The sequence below is a fragment of the Hyaena hyaena genome, unplaced genomic scaffold, assembly GCF_003009895.1.
Source record: "Hyaena hyaena isolate Hyena2069 unplaced genomic scaffold, ASM300989v1 scaffold_29, whole genome shotgun sequence".
Classification (NCBI taxonomy): domain Eukaryota; kingdom Metazoa; phylum Chordata; class Mammalia; order Carnivora; family Hyaenidae; genus Hyaena; species Hyaena hyaena.
The window spans coordinates 1,031,864-1,057,651 of NW_024080661.1; the positions used below are offsets into that span (position 1 = coordinate 1,031,864).

Sequence of the window (25,788 nt, forward strand, 5' to 3'; positions counted from 1 at the left end):
TGGCGGCGGCCGGGAGCACCCTTCTCTTCTTGCCGCCGGGGACTTCAGACTGAGCCTCCCTGGGAAGAGTGGGGACGGCTGGTGCCTTGCGTCCCGAGAGCCCGAACCAACTTGGTTCCCTCGTTAGTGGTGGGGAAGGGCTTATCCTCTTGTGTAGGACTCAGGACCTCCCCACCGTCAGGATGAAGGCTCAGGGGGAAACCGAGGGTGAGTGACTTGAGGGAGAAAGCAGGGGGCGGGACACAGCTTGCGGGAGCCAATCTGTGAGAGGACCTGGGGGGCCGATGCCTCCGTGGGGGTTACGCTCCCGAGGTCGTGGAGTCCAGGAGGCGGGATAGGTGTCAGTTTTAGATTCTGACTGCCTTCTTTGGTGATGGAGGTCTCTGACTTTGGGGTGATGCGGGCTCCCAACTTCTGTAAAGGTTTCCTGCTTAGCTAGGGGCAGTCATTTGGGCCTCAGGACATTTTTGACCCAAAGTTGACGGAAGACCAGGCGAGTGAATCTATAGTTTGCTTACACCTTGTTTTAGAAGAGCTGTCTGAATAATCACGTTAAGAAATATAATTATAGTAATACAAAGCTGTGTGTCAAGTATTGGAGGATGTTTCGGCACGAGTAAAATGATTAGGACCTTATGATTTTAAAAGTCAGTAGTTCCATAGAATGCCACAGTGGTCAAATCTTGTATGTTTGTAAAATGCGCTGAATTCATTATTTCGATGGCTAGGACAACTGCTGAAAAACAGCTTTTCTGTTGGAACCTTACTTAGAATATCTAGAGTCTTACTCTCTTAACTGCTTCCTTGCTATTTTGGATATAGTTCTGTTAATAAGAATCACTGTATTAATGTTGATCCATCCACTTTGAGCTTTGTTAGATCAGGGGCCTTACTCAGGGTTGTGTAGTTTCTGACCCAGAAAGTGTTTGATTTGAACATTCGTATAAAGTACTTATCATCAGGCTTCTCAAGGAAAAGGTGGGGTGGGGAGTGTATTTTAAAGAATAGGAGGAAGAAAGGTATACTCCTTTGGTGCAGAGGATTGATGAATGTAACATGGAAATTGGATGAGACTGGAATTTGTCTTGTTTGCTCACTAATGTATCCCCAGAACGTAAAATACTGTTGGAATGAGTGAGTCTTGGAAGTGAGAATTGCCAACAGTGTGTTCTAAACTATGTAAACTGGCTGAAACAGCCCTCAAACCGGTTTTTCAGAATATGAGGACATTGGAAGAAGGAATTTGAATCTTGATTTAGAAAATGCCACTGCCTTAACTCTGATTGCTGACATTCAACTCGTCTTTCAATGTCATCATCAACTGTCACTTTTTCTGTATTATCTCCACGACTAATAATGAACTTTTCAGGAGTAATGTGTCTCTGTTTTTAACAGGATATCTCATTTTGCTCTGTGTCATGGTTATTTCCGCTTTAACTCATGTATACCCCCTCACCGATGTCATCTTAGGCATATTGTGTATTTTGCATTGCTAGTGGTCTCTAGCACATGTCCTTGCTCATATATATTTCAATAATAATAATTTTTAAAGACCCTTACGGATGTCATCTCAGACATAGTGTGTGTATGTTTTTTTTATTCTTTTTTTTTTTTTTTTTTTTTTTTTTTGAGAGCACTCGTGAGAGAGGCAGAGAGAGAATCTCAAGCAGGCTCCGGTATCAGCACAGAGCCAGATGCGTGACTCAGTCTCACAGACCATGAGATCATGACCTGAGCTGAAATCAAGAGTTGGACATTTAACTGACTGAGCCACCCACACACCCCATATTGTGTGTTTTTGTATTGCCAGTGATCTCTAACATGGGTTCTTGCTCATACTAGAAATACATGAATTAGAGGAAGGATCAGTTATATTTCAATGAAAATAAAAATAAAAACTATATTTCAATAATATAAAAAACTATAACTTAATAATAAATAATAAAATTCAAAAATAAAAATCAACTAAATTTCAATATGAAAATTATAATTCAGTAATAAAAATTAAGAAGGTTGGAGAGCACAAGAGCTTTTTTTACTCACAGTACAGAAACTGAGGTCTTTTCTACCTTTCTCTTACTTCTACTGGAAATTTATCCTTTAGTTGTTGACATATTCCCTATCCATATAGGTTTAGCTTGAATTCAAACAAGAATAAAAATGGCAATATAGCCTGTTTTCTTGATAATACTTATATATTGATCTCTTAGAGTTAATCAAAATATTTAAAAAGCCTGTATCTCCCATTGAAAACTAACCATAGTAATGCCATGCTCAACTGTATACTCTACATATATCATGCAAGGGATTTCATGCATATCATGAAATGATTTTGTCACTAAATTGTAGTCTTGATCCTGAAACATGATTAGAGATGATTCTTTCTTCAATTTTCATCAAAAAACTGAACAGAAACTAGTTGTAAGGTGTTTGTTAGATTAGACCCCCATTTTGTGTCATCTTGTGGTTAAAAATAAATTATTTGTATGTTTTGAAGTAAATATTGAAAAATATTTTAACTGAGTTTCTTACCAAGGATAAGATATGGGAGTTTCTTTGCAAGAAAAACAAATGTCTTGAAAGAGTATCTAATACTGTTTTTTGATTTATATTGTAGAGTCGGAGAAGCTGAGTAAGATGAGTTCTCTCTTGGAACGGCTACATGCAAAATTTAACCAAAATAGACCTTGGAGTGAAACCATTAAGCTTGTGCGTCAAGTCATGGTGAGGATTATGGTGGTGGATAAAGTGTTGTGCTCAGATAATTATTTAATAAGCTAAGCTCCCTATGTAGATTTTTTTTTTAATGTTTTGTTTTATTTCTAGGAGAGAGAAAGACAACGTGAGCAGGGGAGGGTCAGAGAGAGAGGGAGTCACCGACTGAAACAGGCTCCAGGCTCTGAGCAGGCAGTCAGCACAGAGCCCGATGCGGGGCTCGAACCCACGAACCGCGAGATCATGACCTAAGCGAAAGTCGGTTGCTTAACCGACTAAGCCACCCAGGCGCCCCCATGTAGATGTTTTAAAACCAATATTTTAATGTGTCCTCAGTTTTAGTTATCACAAAACACCTGAGTAATGGTGCCCATCAACTTGAAAGAGTACATAAGAAGTTCTGTTTATAAAATTATGTTCATCATGAGCTATAGTACACTGGGGAACTTAGGCAAAGGTGCTTGGAAATACACCTAAAAGAGACATATATGATAGACTGATGTAGGGAGACATTTGTTCTTCACTTCCTATTAAGCTCTTTGGTTCTAATGTGATAGTATTTTCATATACCTATACTACTAGTAGAGTTTATGATTAATTCTTAATTAGCTTCACCTGTTCACTCTGTCAGTTATTACTTCTTGACTCATTTACCAGCATGGGAGCACTTAAATTGAAGCTAAGTGGAAGACAAGGGGGCGTGACTGGATGTTAAAAGTTCATCCATGTGATTCCAGTGGTAGTCAAATGATGTAGGAAAACTTTACTTCTGTGATTTGACCTGGGTAATGATTAAAGGTGTGTTCACTTTGTGATTGTCCGTTCATGGATCTCTTCACTTAAGATTCATATGCTTTTCTGTATATATGTTATACTTCAAGAAAGTACCCCTTCCACCCCACCAAATCTTATTTTGGGTCCGGACTAAGTTCAGTTTAGTAGATTTATTAGTGTTTAATGTGATCATATCAGTATAGCTCCAGCAAAAGAACTAAATTTGCTATCAAAAGACCTAAACTTGAAGTACTTAGTACCTATGTGACATTGAACACATTATTTACTGGGTTTCAGTTTTCTTATCTGGGAAATAGAGACACACAATACCAGTTCGCTTTTCCACATAGTTTTTATTGAAAGAATTGAGTGAGATAATGGATATTAAAGTGTTGTATTGCTAAAAGATTTCTGTAACTGTAAATTTGAAAAACATATGTATATCTTTTAGCTGAGGATTATGTACATAAAAATGTTTATATATATATTTTAATGTTTTAAATAAAAGAATGACAATTTTTCCTGTCTGGGAATTCAGAGGTTGTCATTTTTATACTACAAGGTAGCCATATTCTAGTTGGAAATATGTTCTGTAAATGATATTATCATCAGAGAGCTGTAAATGATACTGTCATTAGAGAGACATCATGAGATAGAGGAATTCTAGGTGGCTACTTTGACCCTCTCATGGGATACCGCTGTCTTGGTTTTTGGTCACCATAGCTTCTGTCTACTTCTCACTCTGCAGATTCAGAAACCTAATTCTATTGGTGTATTAAGACTTTTCTGACATAGTAACAAAATCTTAGTAGACTAAAATGTAAATCAGGATGCCAATTTATTAATCTACCACAGAGAGGTTATCTTTCCAGTTACCAGAATATTGTTATCCATTGTGCAGAGCAACCCCTTATCTATTCAAGGTACAAGGGAAGCCAACTTATTAATTAATCAGATGTTTGTTTCTTAGAACAAAGATTAGGACATGGAAAGGCCTGAAAAACTATCCTTGCATCATAAAACTGTTCAGATTTCTAGGGAATAGAATGTTGTGCGGAGAGAAACTTCTTTGGATAGGGTTAGAAAAACTATGTCAGATCTTTTGTTGTTTGGGAGTCCCTTTTGCTATACTGCGTTTTTGGTTTTTTTTTTTTTTTAAGAGTCATTCTGATTTTACTAAGGTCTGGTTTTATTTTTTTTATACATATATTTTTTAAATTTATTTCTAGGAGACAGAGAGAGAGAGAGACAGCGTGAGCAGGGGAGGGTCAGAGAGAGAGGGAGATACAGACTCTGAAATAGGCTCCAGGCTCTGAGCTGGCAGTCAGCACAGAGCCCGACGCGGGGCTCGAACCCACGAACTGCGAGATCATGACCTAAGCGAAAGTCGGACGCTTAACCGACTAAGCCACCCAGGTGCCCCTGGTTTTATTTCTTAGATTACATGCAAATCACCTTGTTACATTTGGAAATTGCCAAATCTCCTGAGCTATTGTACTTAACTGACTAAACACAGGATGTAGTTATTTCTGCAGGAAGCTGATCTCATTTATTGTATTTGATTCTTCCTAATCTAAAGATCTGGGCGTACCTTTTCCTACCTTCATGTATGTGGATATAGATGTATCCATGTTTATGAACTTTTCCTTCTATGAAAGGATGGACAGAGTAACAGGAGTCTATAGATTATCTAAAGTATATAGACCTAGAACATATAGTCTAAACAGTATCCTGAATTCTTACTACTGGACTAAATGCATTTATCTGAAACACTGTTGACTTGGTTAATTTCTACCTCAAATGTTTTCCTACTTATTATAGGAGAAGAGGGTTGTGATGAGTTCTGGAGGGCACCAACATTTGGTCAGCTGTCTGGAGACATTGCAGAAAGCTCTCAAAGGTTTGTAAACATGTTTGAAATATGCTTTTTTTTAGTGTTTATTTTTGAGAGAGTAAGAGGGGAGGGGCAGACAGAGGGGGCAGACAGGATCCAAAGTGGGCTCTGTACTAACAGCAGAGAGCCCAGTGTGGGGCTTCAACTCACAAACTGGGAGATCATGACCTGAGTTGAAGTCAGAAGCTCAACCAACTGAACCACTCAGGCATCCCTGAAATATGCTTTCTTAAAACACCCAATTTTTATAGACTGTTTTATACTTACATGAGAAATAGAAATTGAGATAGATAAATTTTCTGTGCTAGGTGTTGATCTTGTTTTCACTACGGACTTGAGATCACGTCTTAATTTTTTTTTTTTTTTTAGTTTATTTATTTTTGAGAGGGAGAGAGGAGGGGAGGGCAGAAAGAAAGGGAGAGAGAGAATCCCAAGCAGGCTCCACACTGTCAGTGCAGAGCCAGATGTAGGGCTCAAACTCACGAACTGAGAGATCATGACCTGAGCCAAAATCGAGAGTCAGATGCTTAACCGACTGAGCCACCCAGGCACCCCAAGATGAGCTCTTATCTGAACTTTTGAAACATTTATTTTTGATCCTATTTTGGAGACTGGTAGAGACTCAAAAGATAACTGATGGAAGGTAACTATAAGATAGCAGGGGAAAGTTCTTTTTCTTCACATGTTCTCTTTCTCTTTTTTTTAATGTTTATTTTTGGGGAGAGAGAGACAGAGTGCAAGCCTCAGAGGGATAGAGGGAAACACAGTATCTGAAGCAGGCTCCAGGCTCTGAGCTATCAGCACAGAGCTTGACGCGGGGCTCAGGCCCACAAATTGTGAGATAATGACCTAAGTCAAAGTCAGACTGTTAACCAACTGAGCCACCCAGGTGTCTCCCCCCCTTTTAAAAATGTTTTATTATTTATTTTTGAGAGAGAGAGGGAGAGACAGAGCACGACTGGGGGAGGGGCAGAGAGAGAGAGAGAGAGGGGGAGACACAGAATCCAAAGTAGGCTCCAGGCTTTGAGCTGACAACAGAGAGCCCAACATGGGGTTCAAACTCACGAACTATGAGATCATGACCTGAGCCGAAGTCAGATGCTTAACTGATTGAGCCACCCAGGCACCCTTCTTCAGATGTTCTCTTCTAATTGACTTGAAATAAGAAAATGGACATTTTAACTCTAAAGGATTTTCACATTGTTTATGGACAGTGTTTTCAAGAAAGCAAATAAAATTTAAATCATGAGCTTGAATATTCATGATTCTAACTATTAGTTCTGTATATTTTGGGGGAGAAATGAAAGTAAAAACAGATTTTACTCTGATCCATCACAAATGAACTTGATTCAGCTGAATAGTTCCCCCCACCAGCCTCAGGTTTCCTTTGACATCTGAAGTCTGAGAGTAGGTATCTACAACCTTCGTCGCCCCTTCTAATGTTTCCTTCTCTGATAGTTAAGAATCTTTGTTCATCAAAATGTCCATTATAACAATTTTAGATTATAGTTGAGTGACATTAAGTACATTCACATTGCTACATAACCATCACTACCACTGTCCATCTTCAGGACTTTTCATCTTCCCAAGCTGAAACTCTATGCTCATTAAACAGTAATTCCTCCTTTCGCCCTCTCCTCAACTGCTGGTAACCATCATTCTGCTTTCTCTCTGTAAGAAGTGGAATCAAACACTACTCATCTTTTTGTGACTGGCTTTTCACTTAGCATAATGTCTTCAAGGTTCATCCATTTGTAGCATGTATCAGGATTTCCTTCTATTATAAAAAGCTAAATAGCGGTGCCTGGATGGATCAGTCAGTTAAGCATCTGACTCTTGATAGCAGCTCAGGTCCTGATCTTATGGTTCATAAGATTGAGCCCCGGGTCGGGCTCTGCACTGATAGTGAAAACCTGCTTGGGATTCTCTCTCTTTTCTCTACCCCTTCACCCCAGCTCTCTCTCTCTCTCAAAATAATAAACATTTCCAAAAAAAGCTAAATAATATTCTGTATGTATATACCGCATTTTTATTCCTCCATCCATGAATGGACATTTGGGTTGTTTTCACCTTTTGGCTGTAGTGAATAATGATGCTATGAATACTGACTATTTCTTTATGTTGGTTTTGGTTTTGATGTTAATCTTCCTTATTCTAGCATTAGCAGATACATGTGTCTTTTTGAAATTAAAGATAATTTGTCCCAAATGAATAATGCAACAGGGAGAGGAGAAAGGTCTGATGATGTTTTTAACTAGATCTTTTTTAAAAATTTTTTATAATGTTTATTTTTGAGAGAGAGAGAGCGCACACGCGCGCACAGGAGAAGGACAGAGAGAGGGAGACACAGAATCTGAAGTAGGCTCCAGGCTCTGAGACGTCAGCACAGAGCCTGACACAGGGCTCGAACCCACCAACTGCAAGATCACGTCCTGAACCAAAGTTGGATGCTTAACCGACTGAGTTACCCAAATAGATTTTTTTTTTTTTTTAAGGTTTATTTATTTTTGAGAGAGAGAGAGACAGAGTATGAGCAGGGGAAGGGCAGAGAGATGGAGACACAGAATCTGAAGTGGCTCCAGGCTCCGAGCTGTCAGCACAGAACCTGACATGGTTCTCGAACTCATGGACTGTGAGATCATGATCTGTGCTAAAGTCAGAGGCTTAACTGAACTGAGCCACACAGGCGCCCCCCACAATAGGTCTTTTTAAAAATTTTTAATGTTTATTTTTGAAAAAGAAAGCACGAGTGGGGGAGGGGCAGAGAGGGAGAGAGACACAGAATCCGAAGCAGCCTCCAGGCTCTAAGCCTGTGTGCACAGAGCCTGACGCGGGGCTCGAACCCACAAACCGTGAGATCATGAACTGAGCTGAAACCAAGAGTAGGATGCTTGGAACCAACTGAGCCACCCTGGGGTCCCCCAAATAGATCTTTTTAAAGTAAGTTCTGTGCCTAACCTGGGGTCAAACTTAACAACCTCAAGATTAAGAGTCACGTGCTCCACCAACTAAGCCATCCAAGTGCTCCTCAAATACACCTTTTGTTTTGATCCTTATTGTCTAGGTCACAGCTAAGTCTTACTAATGAACTTACAGAAATTATAAGCATTTGAACTGCTGAATATAATGGCTTGGATGTATGGATATACTCTTTAGGATGTTTTGGTCTTCGAAGAATAAAATTTTAAGTTATTTGGAGCATTTTGTGATTTCCTTTTTTTTTTTTTTTAACCCTTTCCTAGTAACATCTTTACCAGCAATGACTGATCGTTTGGAGTCTATAGCAAGACAGAATGGGTAAGTAGTCTATCTTAGACGAAGTATTTAACTTAGTGTTGACTTTGGGTGGCTTTATTTATGTGTCTTCTATTAATTTTTGTTTTGATTTGTTCCTGCTAGACTGGGCTCTCATCTCAGTGCCAGTGGCACTGAATGTTACATCACGTCAGATATGTTCTATGTGGAAGTGCAGTTAGATCCTGCAGGACAGCTTTGTGATGTAAAAGTGGCTCACCATGGGGAGAATCCTGTGGTATGTGCTGTTGATATTTCACTGGAATCTGTGGGGTTTACTTAGGGACATTAATTTTAAAATGAATTGTTGGGGTTTGAAATAGCTGGGGCTTAGGTTTTCTCATGAGCCACTGTAGAGATGATGTGATGGGCTATAATATAATACCAATAGCTCTAGAATGGACTTTAGAGTAACATAGGTCCATCTCTGACATCATCCAAAGGCTTTGACAAGTGGAGACACTAGAGAAACCCTTTCCATTTCATATCAACAAACATGAGCCGCAATTGAACAATAGGTGCTGGGGATACAGAGATAAATAAAGCTCTTATCCTCAAAGGGCTAATAATCAAAAAGGACAGATAATCTTATATATAGTTAACGTCTCTGAAAAATCTTGTAATAGAGATGAATGTTTAATGTGTGTAACCAAGACAGTTGAATGTGACTCCAAGGATGGCATTAAAGAGAGGTCCTAATGTTTTAAACAAACTACTGAAAGTTGATTCCTTTATAAACTAGTTCATATATTTTAACTTTGAATTTCCCACCCCAACCCCATGGTTTACCAAGTAGGAAGAAGATGCTTTTTGATATCTTAATATAAAGATTATCTGTAGTTTCAATGTTCCTGTTATAAAGCATGTGCTACCAATAAAAGAGAAAATTTTTTGATGTCTTCAAAAGCCTTAAAGTAGTTTAAAGTTTTAATGTGATTTCTTTAATTTCAGAGCTGTCCAGAACTTGTACAGCAACTAAGGTAAGCAAATGATGTTTATGTTCCCTGATAACTGGCAGACAGTGCTATTCTTTACACTTAACTGACTGAGCCACCCAGGCGCCCTGATGCTGTTCTTTACAGTTGGGCCTTGAGGCTGGTCAGAAGTTATTCTCCTTATCGAAAGAAAAAAAAAATTACTCTCCTGAGGAATTTATTTTCTTGGGTCAAGATTTTCCAGAGTTTCTATTTGTTCACTTTCAGAATTGACTTAGCTTGGTTTCTCAACTTATTCAGTCTGTGCCAGGGTTTTCCAACCTTGGCAGTATTGACAATTTGGATTGGAAAATTCTTTGCTGCTGTCGGGGGCTGCCTTCTGCATTGCAGGATGTGTAACTACATTCTTGGTCCCTCCTCATTAGTGTCAGTCATATCTATTTTCTGACCTGTGATAATAAAAAATATCTCTAGATATGGTCAAATGTTCCCTGGTGGATACAATCACTCCTGGTTGAAAACTAGTGATCTGGCCTCAAGAATTCTGTGTGCAACAAAAATAAATAAGTAGCAAATAATTGTTGAATGAGAGAAGGCTTGAGAAAATTGAGTCTGTCATGAAAAGAACTTATTTTTGCTTTAATTTTGAGAAAAATTGTTTTACATTTAAGGTGTTTGTGTGATGAACTCCCATCATAGGAAAAGCACTAGGCTTGAAGCATTTCTTAGCAGTTAATGGCATTTCCTCCTGGATTATCCTTTCCCTTTACATTGAGCAGAAATTTACTTTCTGGGATTTTGAAAAAGTCATTACATCAATTTTATGTTTTAAATATAGCTAAGTTCTCAGATACTACATGGATATGTCTTAAGATGTTAATATTGAAGAAATAAGTTTTACACTTGGCCTTTGCAGTGATCATTTTAATGTGTTTCTAGCCAAATGTGCCAAATTTGAACTACCTTTTAAACATTGCAATGTAACCTAAAAATAACCTTTTTATCATTTCATTGAATCATTTAAGTCTAGCAAAAGGTGTGTTACCAGAATAGTCCAGAAAGCCAATACTTTTGGTTCTAATCCTGGAGTAGGGGACTGCACCAATTTATGAACTTGTGGTGTTCTAAAGTTGATTTATAAGCATGTTTTGAAATGGGAACTTCAGAAAGAATATTAGCCCTTATGTGCTACTTTTAGTCACTTTGTATAGATGGTAATTTAAGGTACGGAGTTTATTTTGCTGCCTGTTCTTCTTTTTTTACTGTCTTTCTGGCATTTGGGGCAGTAAGTGCTCATATTTGCTCAATAAATGCCTGACCAAATATCTCACATTGTCAGGGCAATTTAGCTTTCAAGAGACATTTTTTTTATATTTGAAATAAGATACAGAGAATTAGAATTGTTGAGTTATGTTGGATTCCTGACCCTGCCCAATTGACTAAAAATCCAAGCCTGAATATTGGGTTCTAGGATGCGAAGGGTCTAGGTAGTAGTTTCTTTTTCCTGGGGCCGATCTTGTCATAGGAACATTTTAGAATATGTGGTTTGCTTTCATAGTGCTCATCTCCTTTTCTCCAGGCCTCTCATCTCTATCCAAGTGTTCATTTTCCTCTCTCCCCTTACATTGCCATATGTATGCAAGTGTTCTATTTTCCAAATTTATTTGACTTCCATTTCCTCTCCAATCAAATTTTTTTTTTCCTCAGAACATCCAATCATCTCGGATACATATTAAGAGGAAAAGAGAGTGATTTATTTATTTATTTATTTTAAATTTTTTTAATGTTTTATTTATTTCTAGGAGAGAGAGAGAGAGACAGCGTGAGCAGGGGAGGGTCAGAGAGAGAGGGAGGCTCTGAAACAGGCTCCAGGCTCTGAGCTGGCAGTCAGCACAGAGCCCGACGCGGGGCTCGAACCCACCAACCGCGAGATCATGACCCAAGCGAAAGTCGGACGCTTAACCAAGCCACCCAGGCGCCCCGAAAGTGATTTATTTAAATTCTCATTACATACGAGCAAATTATTGTAATACATGAACTATTGAGGTCTTTTTGACTGTTTTTTTGTACCGCTTACAAGTACCTACTCCAGAAAAATGGGACAGAGAAAGGAACACATTTTTTACAAAAAGTTTTTAACACTTATTCATTTTTGAGAGAGAGAGAGAGTCCAAATGGGGGAGTGCAGAGAGAGAGGGAGACACAGAATCCAAAGCAGGCTCCAGGCTCCAGGCTGTCAGCACAGAGCCTGACGCGGGGCTCGAAGAGCGGTGAGATCGTGACCTGAGCCGAAGTCGGATGCCCAGCTGACTGAGCCACTCAGGCGCCCCTTTTTTTTCTTTTTAAGATTAATTATTTTGAGAGAGAGCATGCATGTGCCCATGTGTGTGCTGGGAAGAAGCAGAGAGAGAGGCAAAGACAGAATTCCAAGCATCTGTGCTAACAGCACAAACTCAAAACTCAAAACCTGAGCGGTGAGATCATGACCTGAGCTGAAATCAAGAGTTGGATGCTTAACCGACTGAGCCACCCAAGTGTCCCTTCTGTTTGCTACTTTTGATTGATGCTAGAAAACTTTGGCTGGGGAAAAAGTAAATTATTAAAATTAGTTTTATATAGCCATGATTTTTAGCACTTTGCATTAAGTTTGAGTAATAATTGTGTTTTATTCTCCTTCTTCTTTCCTGAACTCCTTATAGGGAAAAAAATTTTGATGAATTTTCTAAGCACCTTAAGGGTCTTGTTAATCTTTATAACCTTCCAGGGGACAAGTAAGTATTTTTTTATACTTTTGCTTTTGTTGGAAAAATCTGTATAAATATAAATCATCTAGTGCTTAAAAGTTTGCCAGGTCTTCTTCCCTATCTTATTTGTGATTTTGTCTCATACTGACAACCTATAGCTTCCAACTTTATATAGTTTGAAGGTATTTTAAATAAATAATATCTGTGTTAATGGATATGATGCTAAAAGAGCCCTCTTTTAGACCTTTTTAGCTCTTTGAGATGTCTTCAACATGTTGATTTTTTTTAGGTTTATTTATATTGAGAGAAAGAGAAAGAAAGGGCAGGTGGGGGAGAGGTGAAGGGTGAGGGGAGAGAATCCCAAGCAGGCTCTTCACTGACAGATATGGGGCTCGAACTCATGAACTGTGAGATCATGACCTGAACAGAAGTTGAACGCTTAACCAACTGAGCCACCCAGGTGCCCCAACATATTGATTTTTAAGCTGAAAACAAATGAGTTGTTGAACTTGCTCATCATTTTTATTTTATTTTATTTTATTTATTTATTTTTTTAATATTTTTATTTATTTCTAGGAGGGAGAGAGAGACAGCGTGAGCAGGGGAGGGTCAGAGAGAGAGGGAGACGCAGACTCTGAAACAGGCTCCAGGCTCTGAGCTGGCAGTCAGCACAGAGCCCGACGCGGGGCTCGAACCCACCAACCGCGAGATCATGACCCAAGCGAAAGTCGGTCGCTTAACCGACTAAGCCACCCTGGCGCCCCCATCATTTTTATTTTTAACGTATCTGGGGTTCTATTAGCTAGCTTGGGTCTTTCAAACAGAATTGCCTTCTAGACTGTGTTAATGTTTGTATGTGTGTATGTATATGTGTGTTTTTCAACTCTTTAACTCTTGTTCTCTTCATCTACTTTCTAGCAAACTGAAGACTAAAATGTACTTGGCTCTCCAATCCTTAGAACAGGATCTATCTAAAATGGCAGTTATGTATTGGTAAGACTGGCTAAGGTGTCAATTCTGTGACTGTTCTGGGTACTTTGTTCTTAAAACTTTTCATGTAGGGGCTTACTAGAGTCCTATATCATATATCTTGTCCATCTCCCTTTACTTCTGAAATGATCACATTCTATTTTCTGAGTATCGGTATGTCTAAGTTGTTGGTTGGTATTCCATCACTTTTATTTGAAAACTTGTCAAACCTAGCCTCTGATCTCATAAATAATAGTCTACTTAAAATTTTTTTTGTTCACCATATTACATACCGGTTTATACTTGCAAATGATCTCTTTGAGAATGAAATACAATTGCTATATGCCCAGTTATATGACAGAGTTTTTAAGATAATATTGTAAGACTTTTAGCAGCTGAACTCATTAATACATTGTGCACTAATACCTTTAGGGCTTCAATACAAGCAAACATAGATCATTTTTCTCATAGGAAAGCAACTAATGCTGGTCCTCTGGATAAGATTCTTCATGGAAGTGTTGGCTATCTTACTCCAAGAAGTGGGGGTATGTGATCCTACTTTGCTTATTAAGAAACGTTTAATTTTAGTTAAGGGTCATTACTTAAATTTCACTTTGGGCTTATAAGCACAGGGAGAAACTTAACTAGTTGTGTATTTTTTGATGGTTTCTAAGGTGTCAACACTTGCCCTCCCCCATTTATATTTTTAAATTGTGAAGTAAATTGTTGGCACTAGAATTAATATTTGTGCTTCCATCATGTTTCATAAGTTGCTTTGGAGCATGAGTCTCCTTATTTATTTCTCATATACAGTTTTGTAGAACTGGGAATGGGTTTCTTTTTTGTAATTTACCTGATAGAGATGTAGTGATGAGTTATTTTTCATAGGTCATTTAATGAACTTGAAGTACTATGCCTCTCCTTCTGACCTGCTGGATGATAAGACTACATCTCCCATCATTTTGCATGAGAATAATGGTAAGGCTTTAACGGTAAAGCAACTGAAAGTTTTGTTCAGTGTTTTTAAAAAATATTTAAAATAATTTGAATGCCTGAGCCTGTGTATATTTCCTGGTTTGCCATCCCTAACAAAGTTTGCTATTTCTATCAATCCTTGCATCTGATGCATACACACTCTCATAAGTATATACATACGTTGTGTATACATATATAATAATATAAGCTTAACAGATGCTTATGAACAAGTAAGTAAATGAATGAAAAGATATAAACCATTTATCTTGAAATAATCCCCTTTAAATATTAAAGGTGAAGAAATTAGCCAATTCTTATTAAAGAATTACAATAATGGATGTTCTTTTTTTTTTTTTTTAAAGTTTATTTATGTATTTTGAGAGAGAATGAGGGAGAAAACATATGCATGTGGGGGACAGAATCCCAAGCAGGCTCTGCACTTTCAGTGTGGAGCCCCATTGAGCTTCCAACTCACAAACCATGAGATCATGACCTGAGCCAAAACCAAGAGTCAGAAAGCATATGCATATGGGGGACAGAATCCCAAGCAGGCTCTGCACTTTCAGTGTGGAGCCCCACTGGGCTCCCAACTCACAGACCAGGAGATCATGACCTGAGCCAAAACCAAGAGTCAGACACTTAACTGAACACCCAGGTCCCCCCATTTGCATTTTAATATACAAAAACATAATAAGAAATGGCCTAATCCCTCTTTTGGTCCCCTTATAACTTTAGTCATTGACTCTCCTATAATCATAATTCTATTTAAATGCATTCTGGAGTTGAAGAAAATAAGTAAATGTTGGTAATGTGCCTTTAAGGGGCACCTGGGTGGCTCAGTCAGTAAAAAAATTTAAAAAAATTTTTTCTTTGGAGTATATGGTTTTCTATATTTTGTTTTATTTACTGACAGAGAAATACTGGTTGTTAGAAGGCAGCTTCTCAAATTTCTAAGTCCTATAGGTATTAAATTATCTGACAAATTAGGGTTGACAAATTATGCAGAAGTTAGCCTGTTTTTGTTTTTAAATGTTAAGTTCCTTATAATTTGTGTAATACCCTTTTTCTTTCCTATTCTCAGTTCCTCGATCTTTGGGCATGAATGCATCAGTAACAATTGAAGGAACATCTGCTATGTATAAACTTCCAATTACACCATTAATTATGGGGTCACATCCAGTTGACAACAAATGGTAAGTTAAGTATACTTCCAGGGTAGCAAAGTTCATTTTTTTGAGCTTCAAGCTCTGTATGAAATAAGTAATATTTTCATTTGGCTCTTCCCTCACTTAACTTTCTAGAAATTGGTTTTTTATTTTCTCTGTTTAATTCCTCTTTTCAATATCTATTTGAATGTTCCTCTCTGAAGTCTGCTTATAGAGCACATTGTCTATCCTGAGAGAGAAGGAGGAGAACTTTACTAATTCCCTTGGTTTAATGGCTACTTTAGTTTTTTTATGTTATCATGGGATTTATATTGATTTGGAGTCATGTCGGAGTAATAAGTAGAGAGCCTGTCTCAGGATAGCTGTTTGATTAAGTGCTTAAGGTTAATAAATAGGATGTTTTGGAACTGGGGGAAGAAAGTTGAAAGAGTGAACAATTGTTTCTTTTAACATTTTATTTATTTTTTTAAGTAATCTCTACACCCAATGTGGGGCTCAAACTCACGACCCCAAGATCAAAAGTCACATGCTCTTCTGACTGAGCCAGGCAGGTGTCCCAAAAGAGTGAACTTGTTTTTCTTTTTAATGCTTATTTACTTTTGAGAGAGAGAGACCATAGCAGGGGAGGGGCAGAGAGAGAGAGGGAGAGAGAGAGAGAGTCCCAAGCGGACTCTGCACTGTTGGCAGAGAGGCCGATGCGGGACTCGAACTCACCAACCATGAGATCTTGACTTGAGCCAATGTCTGATGCTTAACTGACTGAGCCACCCAGGCACCCCCCAAAAGAGGGAACTTTTGATAGGCATTTGTTAAATGATACGGACATATCTGAACAGGTGTTTAGATTTTTCATTTTTGTATCAAGTAAAAATCCAACTATCCCTTTTTTTTTTTTTTTTTGAAAGGACTCCTTCTTTCTCCTCAATCACCAGTGCCAACAGTGTTGATCTTCCTGCCTGTTTCTTCTTGAAATTTCCCCAGCCAATCCCAGTATCTAGAGCATTTGTTCAGAAACTTCAGAACTGCACAGGTGAGTTTTAAGTGTCAGGAAGTAATACTTGTTAAAAGTGTAAAAAAATAAAGTTCAAATTCAGATTATTTTAGACCTCTTTCAGTTTTGCAGGCCTCAAAAAAGTACTCATGGGTATAAATGTCATAGTGCTTTGTATTAGTAAATATTTATTATGTACTTTTTCAGTAAATGGATGAATGAAGAAGTCATGAAGGGAAAACAGAGCTGTTACCATTTTGATGTTATTGTGATCATTATATTGATTCTTGTTTTTCCAGGAATTCCATTGTTTGAAACTCAACCAACTTATGTACCCCTCTACGAACTGATTACTCAATTTGAGCTGTCAAAGGACCCTGACCCCATACCTTTGAATCACAACATGCGATTTTATGCTGTAAGTAAAGCTCTATAGATTGTTGTAGGTTATATTTGAACCCAGGATTAGAATCTTCCTTTATAGAAATACTGAAGTCAGAAGCATCTTTCGGACTATTGGGTCATATCCTAGTTCTCCATTCAGGCAGGAAATTACAGAAATTTCTGAAACATACTGAAGAAAGAGAGCATGAGCTTCCAAGTCAGGAAATGTACATTTCATGGCCAAAATTTCAGATGAAAGTCTCATAATGGTACCCTGAACTTTTACAAGCTTTTATAAGTAGATGTTAAGAACTTTTTTTTTTTAAATTAGAGACAGAGTGAGTACGTCCAAGTGGGGGAGGAGCAGAGAGCAAGTGAGAATCCCAAGCAGGCTCTGCACTGTCAGCCAGAACCCAGTGCGGGGCTCAAACCCATGAACCATGGGATCATGACCTAAGCTGAAGTCAGATGCTTAACCAACTGAGCCACCCAGGCGCCCCAGATGTTAAGAATTCTTAATGTTAGGGGCGCCTGGGTGGCTCAGTTGGTTAAGCGTCCGACTTCAGCTCAGGTCATGATCTCGCGGTTCGTGGGTTTGAGCCCTGCATCGGGCTCTGTGCTGACAGCCAGCTCAGAGCCTGGAGCCAGTTTCAGATTCTGTGTCTCCCTCTCTGCTCCTCCCCTGCTCACACTGTCTCTCTCTCTCTCTCTCTCTCAGAAATAAAAATGGGGGCGCCTGGGTGGCTTAGTCGGTTGATCGTCCGACTTTCGCTTAGGTCATGATCTCGCGGTTCGTGGGTTCTAGCCCCGCGTCGGTCTCTGTGCTGACTGCCAGCTCGGAGCCTGGAGCCTGTTTCGGTCTGTGACTCCCTCTCTCTCTGACCCTCCCCTGCTCACGCTGTCTCTCTCTCTCTCTCCTGGAAATAAATAAAATTAAAAAAAATAAATAAAAACATAAAAAAAAAGAATTCTTAATGTTTAATTATCTCAAGTATCATGAGCTCATAACCTGAAAAGATCTTTCAAGTACATACAGAGAAGAAAGTCCTGGAATGAATAAATTAATGAAGGTTCCAAAACTTCATCTGGACTTGAATTTATTTGAATACTTGATGATAGTCTAGACTAAAGTAGTAGTTCCCCAAATTTTGACTGCATTAAATTATATAAGGTGTTTTATTTAAGATACACATATAGCACTTACGATTCAGGAACCTCATTTATTTATAATTTTTTTTTTTACATTTATTTATTTTTGAGAGACAGAAACAGAGCACTAGTGGGGGAGGGGCAGAGAGAAGGAGACACAGAATCTGAAGCAGGCTCCAGGCTTTGAGCTGTCAGCATAGAGCCCGATGCGGGGCCAGAACCCACAAACCATGAGATCACGACCTGAGCCAAAGTCGGGTGCTTAACTGACTGAGCCATCCAGGCGCCCTGCAGGAACCACTTTTAAACAGATTTCTGCGGTTATCTTTGTTAGCTAGCTTAGGAAACCACTAGCAGAACATTTAAAAAAGGGGGGTCTTTTTAGATAAGTAATTGGCATTTATAACATCGGCTGATCAAAGAATTCACTGTGGAGTTTTATTATTCACTAAGAAATTGCTGCTGACTTTTGAGAAGTTTTTTTTTTTCCAGGATATTCTGTGGTTGAAGCAAGATGGGTGAGTAAATAGCATTCGTTTCCTTTGTTCTTTTTGCCCAGGCTCTTCCGGGTCAGCAGCACTGCTATTTCCTCAACAAGGATGCTCCTCTTCCAGATGGCAGAAGTCTACAGGGAACCTTAGTTAGCAAAATCACCTTTCAGCACCCTGGCCGAGTTCCTCTTATTCTAAATCTGATCAGACATCAAGTGGCCTATAACACCCTAATAGGAAGTTGTGTCAAAAGAACTATTCTGAAAGAAGGTACTACTTTTCCTTTTGATATACTTACTGGCAAATGGAAACTTGATTACTCTTGTGGTTCTCCAAATTGGTGGCTTATTATATTATCCGTGGAACTTTTAAAACTTGTTTCTGTTCCCAAGTAAATTGATTTAGAACTTCAGTGGTAGGAGTTGGGAATCTAGTTTAAGCTCCACAAATAGTTATGATAGAAGTAATCAATAAATTGGCATTTGGAAACCACTGGTTGTTTGTAATGGATTTCCTGTTTCTCTGCATACAGTGATATTTAATTGGGTACCTGTGATCCTGAACCTTACAGCAGATATGTAAGGTAGAACTTGGGACACTGGAGGAAGAGATGATTCCCCCCCCCCTTTTTTTTTTTTTTAAAGTAATCTCTACACCCCATGTGGGGCTTTGATTCACATCCCTGAGATCAAGAGTCGAATGCGCTGCTAGGCACCCCAGAGACATTTTCTTGATATCTAAATTAAGGTTGTTAGGACAGTGCTTCCCAGCTTTTAGTCCTGCCTGAGTATATTTCATCTCCCCATTCTTTGGGGAGTTTAAGCTTAAAAAGGGGTAAGACCTGTGCCCTTTGCTTTTTCTCCCAGGATTCTGAAAGCTGATATTTTTCAAATGCAGTTTACTATTAGAATCCCTGAAAAGAATTTTGGCTGCTCTATTTTACCACAGTTGATTTTGTTACCTTAGTTGTAAAGCACTTCAGAAATAGAAATGTGTCAGTGCGAATGGTAGGCAAAAAGAAACAGGGAAGGTAAATCAGGAGATAGCATTTTTGAGAATAACACCTGCTTTAAAATGAGAAAGTTTAGAGAGTAATGACACTAACCATATGCAAGTTTGCTATGTTCTTTCTATTTTATGTATTTGAATCCTGGGAGAATTCTCCAGATAGTTTCAGTACATCTGGATATTAGTTTTCATAAGATAGTTATGAAGTTAGTTTTGTAGAGATGCATGCTTTTTCCCAAGAAGTATATGATCCTTGTCTCTGGGCTGCCAGCATGTTTAGCTTAGGAGCTTATGATGATGGTTACATATGTGTATTCAGCATAACTATATCATTTTAGATTATAGCCCCTACATCCCTGCTTACCAAACTATGGGTTGCATAGCTAACATCTGCAAATGCTGATAGCAGGGTTTATTTTAGTGGTTCTAGATATCTGCTTATCACATAGAATGAAAAACTCTCCTTGGCCAGTTTATTTTCAGAATTCATTTTCAGGGCAAGGTGTTTACATCTGTGAAGGTCTGTAGTAATTTAGGGATTAAATGGCTTTCATTTTAGAAAATGGAAGGTTAGTTACTTCTTTGTTTTGGAGTATTTATAACATAAGCTGGCATAGTTCTTAGAATCTGATTCTTTCTATCACCTATGAATGATATAGTAAGTTTTGTGTGTAAAAAATGTGTGGGATTTAGTTTCTCAGGAGACAGAATTTCATTCCGTATACTTAGGGATTAGTATTTACTTGTATCTAATATTTAGTTGATTATTTTATGACCCTTTTGTTTGCTTGTTAGATTCTCCTGGGCTCCTCCAATTTGAAGTGTGTCCCCTCTCAGAGTCCCGTTTCAGCGTATCTTTTCAGCACCCTGTGAATGACTCCCTGGTGTGTGGTGAGTGCGAGGGGGCTAGCACTTAGGGCAGTGGTTTGGACCCTTTATCTTCTTTTCAAAAATCAAAAGCTGAGTGTCTTTCAAATACCTCCTATATAATTTTATCTTTCAGTGGTTATGGATGTGCAGGACTCAACACATGTGAGCTGTAAACTGTACAAGGGGCTGTCAGATGCACTCATCTGCACAGATGACTTCATTGCCAAAGTTGTTCAAAGGTAGCACTGGCCCTTTTCCTTCAGAGTCCCATTAAGAGGTGTATAAGAAATACTCTTTCAGTATTAGATTGAACTGGAAATTTAGGAGGAGAGCATTTGGCCATTGCTTTGAATTCCTCTTTCTCTGCTTTGGGATTCAAAAGCAATGTGAGCTTTGGTTTTTTAAATATTATGAGAGTATTAGGAAGCAAGGTAGGTAGTTTTAGGCCCAGTATTAGGGTTCTTTTAGGAGGGGGAGAGCTAAAATAAGATGGAGATTTTTTTTCACTTATCTTTTGTTTCACTTTTTAACATATGTAGTATAACATGTAGTATGTCAAATGGTGGCATGTGGGAAGATACTTAAGCCAGTTAGCTTCCCAGAAACATGTAATTTTGAGATTTTTATGGAGTCGGTACTTGTGGCCTGCTTTGTAAGTAAATCTTATTGGAACACAGCCATGTCTGTTCATTTACATATTGTCTGTGGTGCCTTTTAAGTTCAGATGGCAGCATAGTTGGACAGAAACTGTATGAACTTCAAAAGCCTAAAATATTATATCTTTTCTTTTAAGAAATGTTGTCAAAATGTTCTAGAACAAAGTGTTTTAAAAAATACGTTTATAAATTTGTAAGGGTAAAAACTACTTTAAAATAAACAAGATTTTATATCAACAACAGTATTTTTCACAGTATAGGTTTGGGATGATCTAAGCCATTAAAGTTTAGAACTTGATGAGTCAAGCGATTTTTCCATTGGCTCATTCATAAAATAAATAGCAATCTCATTAATAACATGTGAAGCCCCAAAAGGAGGGCATTTTCTTACTGAGTTCATTATCAGTTTTCTTTTAGTTCAGTATGATACCTAATTTGGACTCTGTGTTTATGGTTGTTTGGTTTTTGGTAGTGCTTCAGAAGAGATTGAGATTGCTTACTAATACAGATTCTTATTTATAAAGTTTATTTATTTTTAGAAAAAGCGTCCATGTGAGCAGGGGAGGGACAGAGAGCATCTTAAGCAGGCTATGTGCAGTTAGTACAGAGCCTGTTGCAGGGCTCGATTTCACGAACCATGAGGTCATGACCTGAGCCGAAATCAAGAGTTGGATGCTTAATCAACTCAGCCACCCAGGCACTTCCAGATTCTTTTTAGAATGAATTTGCTCAAAGCTCTCCATTTTATAGACTACTCCTGCCTTTCGGGTTATTTGCCTTACCTGAAAATTGCTTACTATAAACTTCTGATGGCATGTCTGAATTCCCAGGCAGAATTAAAGCCTGTTTTCCCAAATAAAAATTGTTTTCATTCAGCAGCTAGTACATTACTAACTTTGTTTTTAACATCTTCTCTTACAGATGTATGTCCATCCCTGTGACGATGAGGGCTATTCGGAGGAAAGCTGAAACCATTCAGGCCGACACCCCAGCACTGTCCCTCATTGCAGAGACAGTTGAAGACATGGTGAAAAAGAACCTGCCCCCGGCTAGCAGCCCAGGGTATGGCATGACCACAGGCAACAACCCAATGAGTGGTACCACTACACCAACCAACACCTTTCCGGGGGGTCCCATTACCACCTTGTTTAATATGAGCATGAGCATCAAAGATCGGCATGAGTCGGTGGGCCATGGGGAGGACTTCAGCAAGGTGTCTCAGAACCCAATTCTTACCAGTTTGTTGCAAATCACAGGGAACGGGGGGTCTACCATTGGCTCGAGTCCGACCCCTCCTCATCACACGCCGCCACCTGTCTCTTCGATGGCCGGCAACACCAAGAACCACCCGATGCTCATGAACCTTCTTAAAGATAATCCTGCCCAGGATTTCTCAACCCTTTATGGAAGCAGCCCTTTAGAAAGGCAGAACTCTTCTTCCGGCTCACCCCGGATGGAAATATGCCCGGGAAGCAACAAGACAAAGAAGAAGAAGTCGTCAAGATTACCACCTGACAAACCCAAGCACCAGACTGAAGATGACTTTCAGAGGGAGCTATTTTCAATGGATGTTGACTCACAGAACCCTATCTTTGATGTCAACATGACAGCAGACACGCTGGATACACCACATATTACTCCAGCTCCAAGCCAGTGCAGTACTCCCCCAACAACTTACCCACAACCAGTACCTCACCCCCAGCCCAGTATTCAAAGGATGGTCCGGCTATCCAGTTCAGACAGCATTGGCCCAGATGTAACTGATATCCTTTCAGACATTGCGGAAGAAGCCTCTAAGCTTCCCAGCACTAGTGACGATTGCCCACCCATTGGCACCCCTGTTCGAGATTCTTCAAGCTCTGGGCATTCTCAGAGTGCCCTCTTTGACCCTGATGTGTTTCAAACCAATAATAATGAAAATCCGTACACAGATCCAGCTGACCTAATTGCAGATGCTGCTGGAAGCCCCAGTAGTGACTCTCCTACCAATCATTTTTTTCCTGATGGAGTAGATTTTAATCCTGATTTGTTGAACAGCCAGAGCCAAAGTGGTTTTGGAGAAGAATATTTTGATGAAAGTAGCCAAAGTGGAGATAATGATGACTTCAAAGGATTTGCATCTCAGGCGCTAAATACTTTGGGGGTGCCAGTGCTTGGAGGTGATAATGGGGAGACTAAGTTTAAAGGCAATAGCCAAGCTGACACAGTTGATTTCAGTATTATAGCAGTGGCTGGTAAGGCTTTGGGTCCTACAGATCTCATGGAGCATCACAGTGGTAGCCAGAGTCCTTTATTGACTACTGGGGATTTAGGGAAAGAAAAGACTCAAAAGCGAGTAAAGGAAGGCAACGGTAGCAGTAATAGTAGTCTGTCAGGACCAGGATTAGATAGCAAACCAGGGAAGCGCAGCCGGACCCCTTCTAATGATGGCAAAAGCAAAGATAAGCCTCCAAAGCGAAAGAAGGCAGACACTGAGGGAAAGTCTCCATCTCACAGTTCTTCTAACCGACCTTTCACCCCACCTACCAGTACAGGTGGATCCAAATCTCCAGGCAGTTCAGGAAGATCGCAGACTCCCCCAGGTGTTGCCACACCACCTATTCCCAAGATCACTATTCAGATTCCTAAAGGCACTGTGATGGTGGGCAAGCCCTCCTCCCACAGTCAGTATACCAGCAGTGGCTCTGTGTCTTCCTCAGGCAGTAAAAGCCACCATAGCCATTCTTCCTCCTCTTCTTCCTCATCTTCTGCTTCCAACTCAGGCAAGATGAAAAGCAGTAAATCAGAAGGTTCTTCAAGTTCCAAGTTAAGTAGCAGTGTATATTCTAGCCAAGGATCTTCTGGATCTAGCCAGTCTAAAAATTCATCCCAGTCTGGGGGGAAGCCAGGCTCCTCTCCCATTACCAAGCATGGACTGAGCAGTGGCTCCAGCAGCACTAAGATGAAACCTCAAGGGAAGCCATCTTCACTTATGAATCCCTCTTTAAGTAAACCAAACATATCCCCTTCTCATTCAAGGCCACCTGGAGGCTCTGATAAGCTTGCCTCTCCAATGAAGCCTGTCCCTGGAACTCCCCCATCCTCTAAAGCCAAGTCCCCCATCAGTTCAGGTTCTGGTGGTTCTCATTTGTCTGGAACTAGTTCAGGCACTGGCATGAAGTCATCTTCAGGGTTAGGATCCTCAGGCTCATTGTCTCAGAAAACTCCCCCGTCATCTAATTCTTGTACAGCATCTTCCTCTTCCTTTTCCTCAAGTGGCTCTTCCATGTCCTCCTCCCAGAACCAGCATGGGAGTTCCAAAGGGAAGTCCCCCAGCAGAAATAAGAAGCCGTCCTTAACAGCTGTCATAGATAAACTGAAGCATGGGGTTGTCACCAGTGGCCCTGGAGGTGAAGACCCAATGGATGGCCAGATGGGGGTGAGCACAAATTCTTCTAGCCATCCTATGTCCTCCAAACATAACATGTCAGGAGGAGAGTTCCAGGGTAAGCGTGAGAAAAGCGATAAGGAAAAATCCAAGGTTTCCACCTCGGGGGGTTCAGTGGATTCGTCTAAGAAGACCTCAGAGTCAAAAAATGTGGGGAGCACAGGTGTGGCAAAAATTATCATCAGCAAGCATGATGGGGGTTCCCCCAGCATTAAAGCCAAAGTGACTTTGCAGAAACCTGGGGAAAGTAGTGGAGAAGGGCTCAGGCCTCAGATGGCCTCTTCCAAAAACTATGGTTCTCCACTCATCAGTGGTTCCACTCCAAAGCATGAGCGTGGCTCTCCTAGCCATAGTAAGTCACCAGCATATACCCCCCAGAATCTGGACAGTGAAAGTGAGTCAGGCTCCTCCATAGCAGAGAAATCTTATCAGAACAGTCCCAGCTCAGATGATGGTATCCGACCACTTCCAGAATACAGCACAGAAAAGCATAAGAAGCACAAAAAAGAAAAGAAGAAAGTAAAAGACAAAGATCGAGACCGCGACCGGGACAAAGACCGAGACAAGAAGAAATCTCATAGCCTCAAGCCAGAGAGTTGGTCTAAATCACCCATCTCTTCAGACCAGTCCTTGTCTATGACAAGTAACACAATTTTATCTACAGACAGGCCCTCAAGGCTCAGCCCTGACTTTATGATTGGGGAGGAAGATGATGATCTTATGGATGTGGCCCTGATTGGCAATTAGGACCCTTACTTTTTAAGACAAAAGTGGCCAGAGAAAAACTAGTAAGTTTATAGGCAAACCACCATAAGGGGTGAGTCAGGCAGGTCTGATTTTGTGTTTAAGGATCTTAAATGGCATGGTTTTGACACTGAGCTGGGTGAATTTAGAAAGGCATAGCCAGACCCAACTAAAGAGATAATAGGGTTTGATTCTGGTTACCAAGAATCACTTTTTCTTTTGCCAGAAAAAAAAAAAAAAGTTAAAATACTTGCTTATGAAAGGGAGGGGGTGGGTGGGTCATAAGGAGAGGGAAGGGTGGGAAACAGTTTTGTGGGAAATATTCATATATATTTTTTCTCCCTTTTTCCATTTTTAGGCCATGTTTTAACTCATTTTAGTGCATGTATTTGAAGGGCTGGGCAGCAAATGAAAAAGCAATACATTCCTTGATGCATTTGCATGAAGGTTGTTCACTTTGTTTGGATAGTTGTCCATTTGAGGCATGGGCAAATGAAGGACTTTGGTCATTTTGGACACTTAAGTAATGTTTGGTGTCTGTTTCTTAGGAGTGATTGGGGGAGGGAAGATAATTTTAGCTATTTATTCATAATATTTTAATT

At 39.6% G+C, this 25,788-nt stretch overlaps 1 protein-coding gene across 2 annotated transcripts; it reads left to right on the forward strand.

Annotated features, from left to right (window-relative positions):
* MED1 (mediator complex subunit 1) lies at nt 1-25,447 on the forward strand. 2 transcript variants are annotated; one of them, XM_039227719.1, is made up of 17 exons: nt 1-207; nt 2,618-2,724; nt 5,311-5,389; nt 8,626-8,680; nt 8,783-8,915; nt 9,629-9,657; nt 12,312-12,383; nt 13,275-13,349; nt 13,797-13,870; nt 14,214-14,303; nt 15,382-15,493; nt 16,372-16,496; nt 16,757-16,875; nt 18,550-18,751; nt 20,285-20,380; nt 20,493-20,598; nt 21,937-25,447. In XM_039227719.1, the coding sequence occupies exons 1-17, from the start codon at nt 183-185 to the stop codon at nt 25,187-25,189; spliced, it is 4,752 nt and encodes a 1,583-aa protein (XP_039083650.1). In that variant the 5' UTR covers nt 1-182; the 3' UTR covers nt 25,190-25,447. The 2 variants fall into 2 exon arrangements, with proteins under 2 accessions (XP_039083650.1, XP_039083651.1); XM_039227720.1 differs by lacking the exons at nt 1-207; nt 2,618-2,724; nt 8,783-8,915 and having other exon boundaries at nt 5,373-5,389.
* The last annotated feature ends 341 nt before the right edge of the window (nt 25,448-25,788 follow it).

What these genes read in the sequence shown, in the direction of transcription:
- MED1 (XM_039227719.1), top strand. Translation starts at nt 183, where the DNA reads ATGAAGGCTCAGGGGGAAACCGAGG. An exon ending in TATAACCTTCCAGGGGACAA is followed by an intron (nt 12,384 to 13,274) that starts GTAAGTATTTTT and finishes TCTACTTTCTAG; the next exon opens with CAAACTGAAGACTAAAATGT. An exon ending in ACAACATGCGATTTTATGCT is followed by an intron (nt 16,876 to 18,549) that starts GTAAGTAAAGCT and finishes CTTTTTGCCCAG; the next exon opens with GCTCTTCCGGGTCAGCAGCA.